At 43.0% G+C, this 13,928-nt stretch overlaps 1 protein-coding gene across 1 annotated transcript; it reads right to left on the reverse strand.

Moving 5' to 3' along the window:
- Positions 1-11,555: 11,555 nt before the first annotated feature.
- Positions 11,556-12,708, reverse strand: LOC110674215 (venom protease-like). The gene is made up of 3 exons (XM_021838363.1): positions 12,569-12,708; positions 11,978-12,502; positions 11,556-11,914 (listed from the first exon to the last, which is right to left on the reverse strand). Exons 1-3 carry the CDS (start codon positions 12,678-12,680, stop codon positions 11,562-11,564), a joined length of 990 nt encoding a protein of 329 aa, XP_021694055.1. The 5' UTR covers positions 12,681-12,708; the 3' UTR covers positions 11,556-11,561.
- Between the last annotated feature and the right edge of the window lie 1,220 nt (positions 12,709-13,928).

Raw genomic sequence — 13,928 nt, forward strand, 5'->3', positions numbered from 1 at the left:
CTACTTTGTATGGGAAAGGTTTCAATTGAAATGTTTCAAAATTTCATGTTTGAAAGTTCCCAACTTTCAGGCGCGTTTTAATATGAATTTCAAATAGCAATCCATGAAAATTTATAATGCGCAACTTGTTTTGACGTTGCTTTTACGAATGCGGGAGTTTATTTATAATTTAACTATTGAAGTTCTTCTTTTCGTGAGTTGTCCGGAATTTGAAACAAGGTGTCCGTAAAATGAAGCAAAAGTGAGGCTGCGTCCGGAATAAGAATCGTGGAAAGATCATTAATTTCTATTTATTTTAGGTAATTCAAGCTTTGGAATCCGAATCATCGCACACCGTTTGGAAGTTGAGTGTTTCAAAAGTCTGATAACGCACAGGTATCATACAATATGTTTCAATTTATATGCTTTTCAATCGGTTATACTTCACAGGGGCCTTAAGTGTCCGTAATATGAATCAAAACGGTACGTGTTACACTTTGTCTTCGGCGCATTCACTATCAGTCTGACGTTTTCAAATGTCCAACCGTAATTATCCATATGATCAGAGAAGCAAACAAACTGAAATGATCGATTCTATTCTAAGCGCTTGCACATCGAGTTGTGTGAACGTGCGTTCTTCGGTGGGTTGCTACAGCAAGAATGGGGAAATACGTTTCGTTGAAGTCGACTCCGGGCTTCTGCTGCAACCCCTCCGCTACCAAGCGCGCCTTGTAACGAACTGGTTCGCCATGCTCGTCCGGCTTGATTCCGGAAGACCTATTAACAACGTACGGTACCAACGGCCACCCCGGTATGACTTAGAGCGGCTTAAGCGGATGTCTCAACTGTGTACGCGCAGCACCTCCAGCCTGCATTACCGGAAGAGGGTGAGCTGGATGAAGCCTCTCTTGAGGACTGCTTGAGAACAGTAAAAGCAGCCATCAACAATGCAGCTAAGAGCAACGCCGGAGTCGACGGAACGGTTGGTTCGACAAGGAATGCAGGCAGATTCTGGATGCAGCGCGGACGGTCATGCTGCAACATGGGACACGACAGAACGTGGAACGTTATAGACGGAAACGGCAACAGCAGATCCGCCTCTTTCAGAAGAAAAAAAAAACGCCGCGTGGTGGAGACGGAGTGCGAGGAGATGGAACAGCTGTGCCGCACTTTTCATCGATTTCAAGGTGGCATACGATAGTATCGACCGCGTAGAGGTATGGACGAGAACAGGTCTCCCGGGCAGCTCACTAGACTGATAAAAGCGACGATGTGCAATATTGTGTGGAGGTTTCAGGCGGAGACTACGACAAGATCATGAACTTTCGTGCCTGTTGTTCAATATTGCGCTACAAGGTGTTATGCGGAGAGCCGGACTTAACAGCCGGGGTACGATTTTTACGAAATCCAGGCAATTTGTTTGCTTCGCGGATGTTATGGACATTGTCGGTCGAACATTTGAAAAGGAAGCAGACCTGTTTTTTTTTTCTATTTGTAGTAGGGTACAAAAAACTTCAAAAACCTGGCCTGTTATGCGTTGGCACGATGTGAGACTCACGTTAGGCGTGCTTAGTCACTGAAAAACTTTCCCTTCTGCTCCTGTGTCTTGATCTCCCCCGGAACTACATCACGCAACTTCATCAAGGGAGGGCTGTGCTCATTTCGTTGCTCTACGACGAGCTCTCTTGGTTGACCAGGATGGATGGAGGATGACTGCCGGTTCACTGGCGCCCCGACGATCCAAAACTGGTTTGTGACGATCGATGCTAATCGGTCTAGTCCTCCATGGTCGAGTTAGCCTACTCCAGCTACGCGCTTCTTCATGCTTCGATACTGGCCGGTAGAGTGCCGAAGTCGGTCCAGAGATTCCGGTTCACTGGCGCTCCGACGACTCATGCCGATGATACGCTACGTACTACTCAGAGTAGTCCCCGGATCTATCCTACTCCTACGGCGGAAGATCTCCCGAACCGATGCTATCACGACAGATGCCGAGGTCGGTCCTGCGATTCCGGTGGTGAGAAGCTTAGGATTCACAGGCGCCCCGACGATCATTTACCGATGCAACAACGCGATCTACTCATCTAGTCCCCGGCGGTGGACTTAGCCTATTCCGACTCGACGTTGGTCGATCAAGTGCTAGGGTCGGTTCCGCAATTCCGGTTGGAGGATGACTTCCGGTTTGCAGGCGCCCATGGGCGTAAATAGCCATCAGATTTGAGGGGGGCCACGGCCCCTTATCATGAGAGAAAAGTTTTACATTAGATTTCGGATTTAGATAACTTTACAATGCTTGTTTCGATAATATTTGTGAACCGATTATAGTGGAGCACTTTCATACAAAGGTCGGTATATAAAAATGTGAATATGGTTCAACATCGATTGATCAACTTTGTTACCAAATGTCATTTTTATGGAAAAATAGTATATAGTATAACGCTGCGACGTTTTATATTGCCAAGATGACGTATTCAACCCAATCAAATATATCTCGAATGAAATACAAAGATTTAAAATTCTGCTTTTCATCAGGATCAATCAGGAAACAAATTTACCTTTCCAATTCGATTTGAAAATTTTAGCAGAGTTATAAAACAAGATAAAGTTTCAAATGTATCAGTTCAATTAAGGTTGAAGATCAATGTGAAATTCTAACCTCTTGAAACAGAAAAGCCAAAACAAAACCCAAACCTTTAAAGAAAAAAACGCTTGCTAGTTTGAAAATATGGATCACTGTTGCTAAGTATTTCTGTAGCGAGCGATTCATTTTTTCGGCATTTGTTTTAAAAATTTGAATAAAAACAATAGCAATTGAAAAGAAAAAATACCACACAGTGAACCTCATTTGCTATAATTTTGCTAAACAAACTTGTGTTAAAATATTTACCTATTTTTAATTATAATAGTTTCAACATTGATTGTCTTCGCTGGTTGAAACACAAAATATCGACCCTTTTACGACAGACATACTTTATACCAGCCATAAACTTATGTTTACAGGAAAATGCACACTAAATTTTCATCGAAAAATTGCCCAAAACAAGGTTTATTGTAATATTCAGTTTTTCGCAAAACTTAGTGGAAATGTGAAAAATTGTGGTCACTTTTTTGCACAATCAGGCAAATTTCGGTAAACTTGAAGATAAAATGTGGATTCGGGCTAATTTGTAGATTTCGCCGCCCCACTATGGGTCAAAAAATACACTTCTTATGATAGGCCTAGAAACGCAATAAGTTTCCTAAGATAAAGAGATATGCTATTCACTAAATTTGGGATCACTGAATCTGGATCAAGTCTCAAAAATCTTACAACCTAATGATATATCGGTCAATTTTCAATTTTTATGTTGTAAATTACAGAATACACCAAATTAAATTAAACACCATTAAAAGGTATGCAATTTTCTTTGAAATTAGCAAATCACGCACAAAAAATACATTTTTTACTCAGAAAATGATTGTTTATCCACAATGCAAATTCAAAACTGGATGCACAGAACATATCTGAAATGTATGAAATAGTTTATTTAAATGGTGTCTTTGTATAGCCTTGTCAATAATCGATTGTTTAGAGAAGAACCCTTCAACAGTTCATCAAACATTTCCTAAAAAGTCTGTTTTGCCATGGTTTAACTTTCTTGATTGTCAAACAGAATTTAGATTTATCAAGAGCAACCATCAGGTAATACGACGCCACATAAATCGTGCTAATTGAAGTCGAATCATAGCTCTCTTGACACTTAATAGATGTGACGTGAATGATCAACTTCTCCCCACTGGTCAACTACACCCCGAATTACGGTACCTCAGATTTCTTTATGACAAGGATATGTATCCAGATAAAACTTTCATATCCTGAGAAATTCAAATTCATTCGAGAAAACTCAATTCTGCAGCTAAAAATGATCGCCGACAGAATATTTTTAACCTTTCAATTGAAAAATCATCGCCCAAATGCTGAACGGGGTAAAGTGATATACACAATGAGTATAAGACTCGTGTTTCATCATCCACAATAACGTCGAAAAGATCATAAGGTGAAGATGAATTTAAAGCCCAAACGCAAAGGGATACAAGTAAAACATTGATCGGCTTTGAGTTAAGTTTACTTTTTTCCAGCTTTCCATCGGCATTTCAAATGAATTTCCATCCAACTAACATAATTCGTAAGAGATGGGCTTGTTCTTGTTTATTTTTAGCTCCCATACAGTGTTGTAAACATTCAACATTTTTTCACGACGTTCGTTTCGCTTCCGTGGTCAGCAGTCAAATGATTTTTCTACACTCATTGTTACGAAGACGGTCACGTTTCGGACTCTTAACAGCAAACTCGTTCTTTTGCTTGAGTAGGCTTTAAGCTGTAATTTAGTTTTATTTAGTTATATGTCGCATGTTTTAATTTATTTTACTTACATTTGTTGTCTTCTACGTTAACTGTCCGTCTACTAGTAACAAATGTGTAGTTGTTGTGTATGTCCCTTCATAGATTAAGTTTTACAATTAGAATCAAATTAATTTTAATAGATTAAGCAATACTTACTTATTTTTAGGAACAAATTCTATTTTAGCAACTTTAGAATAAACAATTTTAGAATAATAAATTTATGAGATTCAATCTAGCTTAGAGAGTCTTTGTGTAGATGTCTGCTATTCGTTTTTAACAAAAGGTTATCTCAATTTTTCCCCAATCATCCATCGGAACCACAAACAGGTGCCTTACACGGCCACTTGCCGTGAGGATATAAACAGCGCTTACACAAACGTGCTTCTTGTACTGCTTTCCAGCGTTCACCGAGAGATTTCGTCTTGAAAACAGAGCAATCCTTCGGCTTATGGCCATGAACTTGGCAGACTGCACACGGCCGCACCTTGGGAGCTGTAGATGCCTTCGATTCCACGAACTCTTTTCCGCTACTGCTGGTTTTCTCCGTTCGCTGATCGCTCTTACTGTTGTTCTCCAAACGGACGGAGTTCACGAAGGCTTTACCCTTCTGCCGCTCTGCTTTTGTAACCTCGGTAATACCGCTAGATACACTGCTCGCTGCGTTGATGATCACATTCATATACTCAGCAAACGTTCGAAGATCTGCCACTGCTACTGACTGTTTGTGCATAGCCCATCCCAGTTTCACATTGGCCGGCAGCTTATCCACCAGCTCCTGAAGAAGGATCGGGTTGGCCAAGTGCATCTCTTGGCCTGCGGACACTAAATGTGCACAAAGGTTGCGCACCACCAATCCAAAATTCACCAGGGTTTCCAATTTTTCCGGTTTGGGCGTTGGAGTGCTTCTGACATCGTTTAGCAAGGTGTTTATGATAGCCTCCGGGCGCCCATACAGCGTGCGCAAGGTTGACATAATGTCGTCCACGTTTGCCGGGTGCAACAGGAAACTATTCACCGCTTTTCTCGCTTCGCCCTTCAAGCAGCGCTGCAGACGAAGAAGATTCTCAGCTCCCGTGTAACCACACATCTGCGTTGAAGTAGTGTAGCTACTCCAGAACATTGGCCACTCCGCAGGATTCCCATCAAAAATTGGAAGCTCTCTTGACACCACATGACGAGCTGCGAGCTGCTGAGTGTTTGGTGCGTAATCCAGTGGAGCCGAAGGAAAACCACTAATATTCGTCTCTTGTAACATCGCAACATTTGACCCCACACCGTGCAGTGAAGCCCTTTGGGGACCCCCAGGAACAAATTGAGACCCCCCAAATGTAATGCTGGCCTAGCTACGCTTGCTATATTTTCTTGCTGTGGCAATATTTGCAATGGAGCATTGTTTGCTCCCGGGAACCAATAATTTGGTAAATAATTTTGGTACGAACTTTGCATGCCATGTAACCCATAGGTATTACTTACCACTGCTGTAGGTTGTGCATACTGACCTACAGAGCTACCATTCTCACCAAGACCTGGATGCATACTGATTCGACTGACCGGGACTGATGCAGAGTTGTGCTGATCTCCCTGAGAACGAACTAGCTGTGTATTGTACAGATGTTGCTCTCCTACTGAACGTCTCTCCGAAGCCACAGTCGTTGGTGTTGAATGGTGGGTTGGTGGTGGCATACTAACGTACGTCGATTGTTGCCACACTGATGGAATTCCTCCTGATGGTAAACACGACGCCACAGCAGTGTGTGATGTACCTATCCGATACAACGATGATGATGGCACAGATGGAATTGCTTGCAGTTGTGGTGGTTGAGATGAGAACGACGCCGGTACGAAAGAGTGCCTGTAGGGGGGTACAGAGCTAGCGGGTAACGTGGGCAGTGGCGGCAACGAGAGCGATGCCGTAGACACAATAGTTGGTGATATCACAAACATATTGCTGGTGTCGATTGATGTGGATGGGAAATTTTGTTGCACACTCGCAACTGGGTTTTGCATTGCTGCCTGCGTGATCGATGCGTTCGAATAGCATGGCAGGGGAGTCGAATCACTCGTAGTCGTACTCGGCGCGGTCGGTGGTACTTTGGATATGAAACCGGGAGCTGGGTGAACACGATTCGCATTAGTGATCGCTGATGCCGATGTTTGTTGCATAGAGTGTGTGATTGGTTCCAGTTGCGATGTGAGTCCAGTGGGAATAGTCCCAGTGTTGGCACTCATGGTCACAGCCGGATTACTGGTAATCCAATCCACAACCCTTTCTGATCTTGGTTGGTAACGACTACGAACACTAACTGCGTCCCCGTCGTCATCCAACTGCGTATGTAGGAGGTCATATTTCCTCTGGAGATAATCTTTCTCCAGGGCAAACTTTTCCTTCATCGCCTTGTCCCTCCGCTCTCGTTCGAGACGCAAAGTCATCTCTAGCAGATCTTGCTCCAGCTTCTCCCTTTCCGCGTGCATCTTTTCCTGAAGCCTTTTTTCGTCCGCCAGTCGCTGTACTTCTAGCTGGATCCGGGCTTCACGGACACTCGCTGATGTCGATACCGTTGAACCCGGAGGATCGGGAACAGTACATGCCGCACATTTGAAGCTTCTTTCCGGATCTTCGATGCTGTCGTTCACACCGACGCATCTGAAGTGGAACCAGTGATCGCATCCATCACACTGGACCATTTTACGATCGGCATGGTTCGGTTGATTGCAGATAATGCATTGACTTTGCTGATCTGCATCACGCTGCTCGCGTGAATCGGCAACGGGATCACCACTAGACATGGTTATGTAATCCACGCCGATAACGATACCGAACAAATCTTAAAGTTTTTTTTGTTACGAAGACGGTCATGTTTCGGACTCTTAACAGCAAACTCGTTCTTTTGCTTGAGTAGGCTTTAAGCTGTAATTTAGTTTTATTTAGTTATATGTCGCATGTTTTAATTTATTTTACTTACATTTGTTGTCTTCTACGTTAACTGTCCGTCTACTAGTAACAAATGTGTAGTTGTTGTGTATGTCCCTTCATAGATTAAGTTTTACAATTAGAATCAAATTAATTTTAATAGATTAAGCAATACTTACTTATTTTTAGGAACAAATTCTATTTTAGCAACTTTAGAATAAACAATTTTAGAATAATAAATTTATGAGATTCAATCTAGCTTAGAGAGTCTTTGTGTAGATGTCTGCTACTCGTTTTTAACAAAAGGTTATCTCAATTTTTCCCCAATCATCCCCCATGACGTTTTGTGCTGCACTTGTCAATCGATCGTCGGATCGGTTGAACCGATAGCGGTAGCCGATAACGAGGGGTCTTGTACCGTTGCGCACACTCATCAATTATCGTCACTTTTCACACACAGCACGAGCGATGGATTAAGTATCGAGAAACACAAAACCTGTGTAATGAATGTCGTCTGACACGATGAGATTTTCATAAACCATGAGTTTAGATTTCAGAAATGTCCGATCATTAATTGACATTTTTCTTTCGTACGTTCGTTGGATCACTTGTGTTGTAAATGCTGAAGGTAAAGACTGTCGTATGTCAACGAAAACGTGTTCAGTACTGTGATTGTTAACAACACTACACCCATACATTTTGTAAGGAATGAGGAACTGCTGAAAACGCCTCAATACTTAGTTTTGTCACATCCCTTTACTTCTAAACCCCTCAAATAAACCATTCCTCAATTTTCAAAAGTACAAATGTGAAGAATAACAATGAAAATTGGATCGATTGCTCGCAACCACCAAGTTACTAATCAATCGAAATTTTTAACGCGATCGGTTGTTTTGTTATCTAAATCTGTACTCTTCAAAATATTTGGTACGGTATTTGGTTTGGTATTATCTGAGAGAGAGGAGACAGCTGGCTTAGATTGTGAACTCCCAAAAGTCAAGGGAACCTGTCATCAACTGTCACTGGAAAACCGCACATTCGAAGGGCAGAGCGTGAAAACCCGTCAATTTGGCTAAAACTGGATGTGATTGAAAATTCAGGTTGTTTTCCTGTGCTCTCGCATATAAAATTGTTGAATATTTAAATATTGTCGATTGGACTCAAATTGATATTGATTTATTTTTATTTTACGATCTTTTCGATAATAAATCCTACACTGAGGCAAAAATACTTAGGTTTTCCATAAATCAAGACTTATGAACCAGCCAAGTTATGGTTTTATTGCACGCTTAAACATTTCGAAAATAGGATCATAAGTTTCATAAGTGAGAGCTTTGAATTCTTTAACAACAATTACTTGAAATATTTATCATAGCAATCGCTAGAAGAACTACTCCGCTTTCGATGTTGGCTAAAATTTAATCGAGCACAGATCACATGTTATCAAAACATGTCAATTTTTGTGCACGCCTGAAATAAAAGGCGAACAACATTATCGATTGATAATACAATTTGAGTTAATACCATTGCGTTAATTACCGAATTTCATTGATTGACTTATGAAATTCATTACTGAAATTCTTCACCAAAATCATAAGTAAAACTTACAAATTTCAACAATAATCGTTGTGGTGCCAAATCATAATTATTCCTTAAGAAATTATTAAGTTTTTTTGCCTCAGTGTATGTGAAAATGGTTTTGACCCAGTTCGTGCTCTCCGAACCATTGTGCACAACCCAAACATGAGAAGAAGAAATCAATGAAGCTAAGAAAACAAGCCAGTTGTCAGTGAGCTGTCTCCTCTCTCTCAGGGTATTATTAAAAGCGTATTTAAAGAAAAAAGTTGAGATATTTCAAAGTATAGGTACCAATTTTCAAAACTGTCGCGGAGCACCTGCCAAGGCTTGGCGGAGCACCAAGTGCTCCGCGGAGCACGATTTGAAAACCGCTGTACACTAATTTCAACTATATTGTCATTTCTTTTCCATTTTGTTTTTGGGGGGGGGGGGGGGCAAGCCTATGATTCAGGGGGACCAGGCCCCCCCTGGCCCCTCCCTGTTTACGCCAATGCAGGCGCCCCGATGACTTATTACCGATATTACGCTACACCCGCTCTACTCGATCTAGTCCCCGACGGAGGATCCAGCCTACTCCGATCGCGACCCGGAGCTTTCTTGGCTTTACGCCATCTCCTTTGCAGCGACGACATAATCTGCGTTATCTCTCTGTTCACCGCATTCCAAGACACTTGCAGTTTCTGGCATCATCTCGCTTCGTATATCCCTAAGTCGAGGGCAGTCGAATATAACATGCTCCATGGGGTCTCTTCGATATTTTGACAGACCGGACAATGTGGAGACTCTGCATGTCCGAATCTGTGCAGATATTTTCGGAAGCATCCATGGCCTGACAAGAACTAGGAAAAAGATAACTTCTCCCTGTTTTCTGGTCGTCCACACCGACTCGTTAGGAATGAGCCTGTGGGCCCACCTTCCATTCTCCGAGGTATTCCACTCCTGCTGCCACTTGGCCATTGTATCTATTTTGATGGTATTCCTCACATGCCTTGTGGCCCTTTACTGGTAGCATGCTATGTCCTCAGCCAGGGTGATGCAGATAGGAATCATATCGGCAATAACGCACACTGCCTCAGACAATATGGTATGGGTTACGAATGATTCCCAACGATGCAGCCCAATCCGGGACTCCATATCTCAATATAGACGATGATACGGTCGCCAGAAGACGCCTGCTTTTTGGTCTTCCAATGTTGGGCATGATCCTAGCCACAGTATCAGCTGCTTCGCTGCCTTTTCGCAGGCATAGTCTACGTGGCTGTTGAAGTTAGCCTGTCGTCGACCATTACTCCAAGGTGCTTTAGAGAGCGCTTCGATGAGATTGCGTGTCCTCCGACGTTGATCTCAAACTGCTGAACCGCGTTGCAGTTGCTGACCAGCACCATTTCCGTTTTGTGATGAGCCAACTGCACCTTGACTCATGACGATTCAATGATAGCGCCAATTCCGCCGTCAGCATCTCTACCTCCTCCGCAGTCTCGACATTTATCGCAAGAACGACATCGTCTGCGAACCCGACGATCTCGACTCCATTCGGTAGTGTCAATGTTAGAACTCCATCGTACATCATATTCAACAGGGTTGGACCAAGTATGCATCCCTGTGGACCCACGCCGTTGTTTTTGCTGACATCCGTCCGTCCGGTTCTAGAAGAAGCTTTGCAGAACTTTGCACAGATATTCTGGAACCCGCATTCTGTGTAGGGAGTATCGATTGCTTCCCCTCTTTTTGCTTCTACGTGCTCCGCGCACTCGATAACCGTCCGAATAGCATCAACCGTCGAAGTCTTTTTACGGAATCCGAACTGCCTTTTCGACAATCCGTTCTCGCTTTCTGTGCAGATCGTTAGCCTGACGAGGATGACCTCCTTCAGAAGTTTACCAAGAGTATCCAGCAAGCATATTGGTCTATATGAAGCAGAAAAGTTGGACTGGTGGTGAATGCGGCCAAGACAAAGTACATGCTAGCTGGTGGGGCCGAGCGCGACAGGGCTCGTCTAGGTAGCAGTGTTACGATAGACGGGGTTACGTACGAGGTGATCGACGAGTTCGTCTACCTTGGACCCTTACTGACGGCTGATAACAACGTAAGTCGGGAAATACGGAGGAGCATCATCAGTGGAAGTCGGGCCTACTATGGCCTCCACAAGAAGCTGCGGTCAGAAAAGATTCACACCCGTACCAAATGTACCATGTACAAAACGCTCATAAGGCCGGTAGTCCTCTATGGGCATGAAACGTGGGCGATGCTCGAGGAGGACCTGCAAACGAGGAAATACGATAACTATTCGGAAAATCGTTCTTTCGTAGGAAATTGTTCACCAAAGCAGGCTTGTTTCACCGTCTTTCAGGTGTCCTCAGTGTTTTTCATAGTCTCTTCAAACTTTTTTTTCACGTCTTTCTCAGATTCCCTTCATATGCTGGAGTTTCTTCACGTCTTCCGCAGTTTTTCAATGTCTTTCTTGATCTATCAAAAAATTCCCTAGCCTTTCGACCGTTTTATGAGACTTTCCACGTGTTTCTAGTTCTTTTAAAGTGTTTATAAATCTCTTCACGTATTTATGAGTCGCTTGACGTCGTCATGATTCTTTTCGCATGATTTCTCGGGTCACTCTTCGCACAAATGGCCGAAAAATTACGACTTCGATTTCGGTAAAGTGTGGGACTTCGGAAAATAGTGTTTGAAATAGCAAAAAACAAGAAATCACATCTACCAGCTCTCCCAATATTCCTGATGTGACCAATCGTCGGGCCACGCTGTCCTTACAATCCACCCCAGATAGCGCGAAACCCTCGTGTACAGTCCATACTCGGCAGAACCGCAGATTTTTCCGTACGATACCACTCCCACCACGTGGTACCGACATTCGCCTTCCTCAAACACCTGCAGCGGTCCTCCCGAATCCCCGTGGCAAGCATCCTGATTGCCGTCCAGCGATCCAGCACAGATTTGCCGATCGATCAGCGGGCTTTGTCCAATCCCTCGATACATCCGGGCGCATTTCTTGCGATCACTCGGCACGTCCAGCGACACCTTGCCCAAGCTATCCGACAGGTGTGAATCTACGGAAAAAATGCCAATACATCAGACCTTAGCTATACTTCAGAACGTTCATCCGACCGAACCTTGACTGGTTTTACCCCACCCAGTGACCGTGGCCCGTTGAATCCGCTCGGTGCGGTCCGTCCCCAAGCACGCCGGCCGCACATGCAGCGATATCGTCACGTTACGTTCCAACCGCAGCAGCGCTATATCGTCGTACCTGGTCTCCGGCGAATAGTCTTCATGAACGATCTTTTCCACGATCCTAATGTCCTCCGCATCGGGATCGTTCAAGTCCACCACCCCGACGCGAACGATCGCCAGATCCTTGTTGATACAGTGTGCGGCGGTCATCACAAAGCGTTCACTAATCAACGTGCCCCCGCACTGGAACGTGTACGGTACGCCGTCACTCGTCCAGATCGAACGGGCCCAAAACCCGAGCGCCACCATATGCGGAAACTCGTACTTCTCGACACGGCGTCCTCCGACCACGTACGGGTTCTGCAACGGACAATGCACGCTGTAGACCTTGCGCACCCGGGAGTCCATCTCCAGCGTCATGATATCGTGCGGGATCGACACCATGTCCAGGTAGTGTTGGCATTCTGAAACACGGAATGGACGAAGTGCAACAAGAAGAATATAATTTGGTTTGAGTGTTGAATATCTACTTATCATGGTAATCCGTTTGGCTGCGACTTCGTCGTCACCGGCCTCGGCAGGGCTGGTCAAACGAACGATGGTGGCAAACACTGCCCATCCAAGTAGGCTGGAAGATTGCATTATGACGACTGAATGGCGAGGAGTAGTAGGCCGTTGAATCCCAGTAGGTTAGTGCGGCGAGAATTTTTCTATTTCAAATGCTAAACAATGTCTTGACCTGTGCGGTTTGGTTACAGAAACGGGACTGGCCTTGAAACGTAGAAAAAGTAGATCGCAACGTGAGCAAGTGCATGACAGTTTACAAATTTACATCGAGGTACGCAACCCAAGTGACCATCGAGGTAGCCATAACAACCAACTTTCACTATGATTCTCTATCTCGATATCGATATCAATAATATCGAGTAAGGGAGATTTGACTGTATATAGATGTATTTGAAGAGAATGTTTATAAGACTTCGTGTTAGTCTGCTCATATCAAAGTGCTTCGACTTCTTATGATTAGAGATTTTACATCTAGAGAATCCATGCACCCAAAACAGGCTACTTGATGAGATTCGCGCTTTTAAACTACTGTAGTCAGGAAATCCTACTACTATTATCATGCTCAGTCCTGTTTATTTTTTTTTGATACACATTCACTAAACCTTAACTTTTCGGATATAAACTATAAAAGGTTAGTTTTTCAGACCATGAACTAAATGATATCCCATTTAGGCATAAGAACAAGTTACTTTAGACAGAACGTTTGAGAACGTTAATGAGAGTTTAAGAAGACGCGTAAGAACGGGAGCAAGAACGAGATCGAAAGACGTTTGACACATTTAACTGTCAATGAATGAAAAGCTAGCAAGATTAATAAAAATACAGTAGTTTGTAGTCAAGATTAATATTCATGGAACGTTAATGTCGTTGACTAAGCTCTCATGGCAAAGTGTCTTCAGTATTAATTAACCCTCTAATACCCAAATTTTTATTTTCAATCTGAGTATTATTTTTCGCTATCTAATATCGATCTAAACACGTTTTGGACAATGATTTTTTTTATTCGCAAATTTCTGAATTTTGGTTTTTGATTCTTCTAAATTTTATTATTGAACGTCCCTTTACTTTTTCGTTTTTTCTTGAAGCCTTTTCTGAGTACTGATTTTTGATATTAATGTAAATTTGAGTTTTTGGGGTACTTTACAAAAAATATAAAATTTATTTTTTTCTGGAACACATTTTGCTTTCCGTGTTACTAACGGAAACATCGATTTGAAATTAGGCTGATACAAATATTAAATTTCTTTTATGTCCGAGACTACTTGGAAGGTACGAGGGGGAGATAAAAATAAATAAGGAACAAAAAAATAAAAATGAAAAAAA

This window comes from Aedes aegypti, chromosome 1 (assembly GCF_002204515.2).
Source record: "Aedes aegypti strain LVP_AGWG chromosome 1, AaegL5.0 Primary Assembly, whole genome shotgun sequence".
NCBI lineage: Eukaryota > Metazoa > Arthropoda > Insecta > Diptera > Culicidae > Aedes > Aedes aegypti.

Bases quoted from the DNA above. Each gene is read 5' to 3' on its own strand.
- LOC110674215 (XM_021838363.1), bottom strand. From the start codon at position 12,680: ATGCAATCTTCCAGCCTACTTGGATGGGCAGTGTTTGCCACCATCGTT. The intron at 12,503-12,568 runs GTAGATATTCAA...TCCGTGTTTCAG, and splicing joins CAAACGGATTACCATGATAA to AATGCCAACACTACCTGGAC. The intron at 11,915-11,977 runs GTTCGGTCGGAT...TTTTTTCCGTAG, and splicing joins GTGGGGTAAAACCAGTCAAG to ATTCACACCTGTCGGATAGC.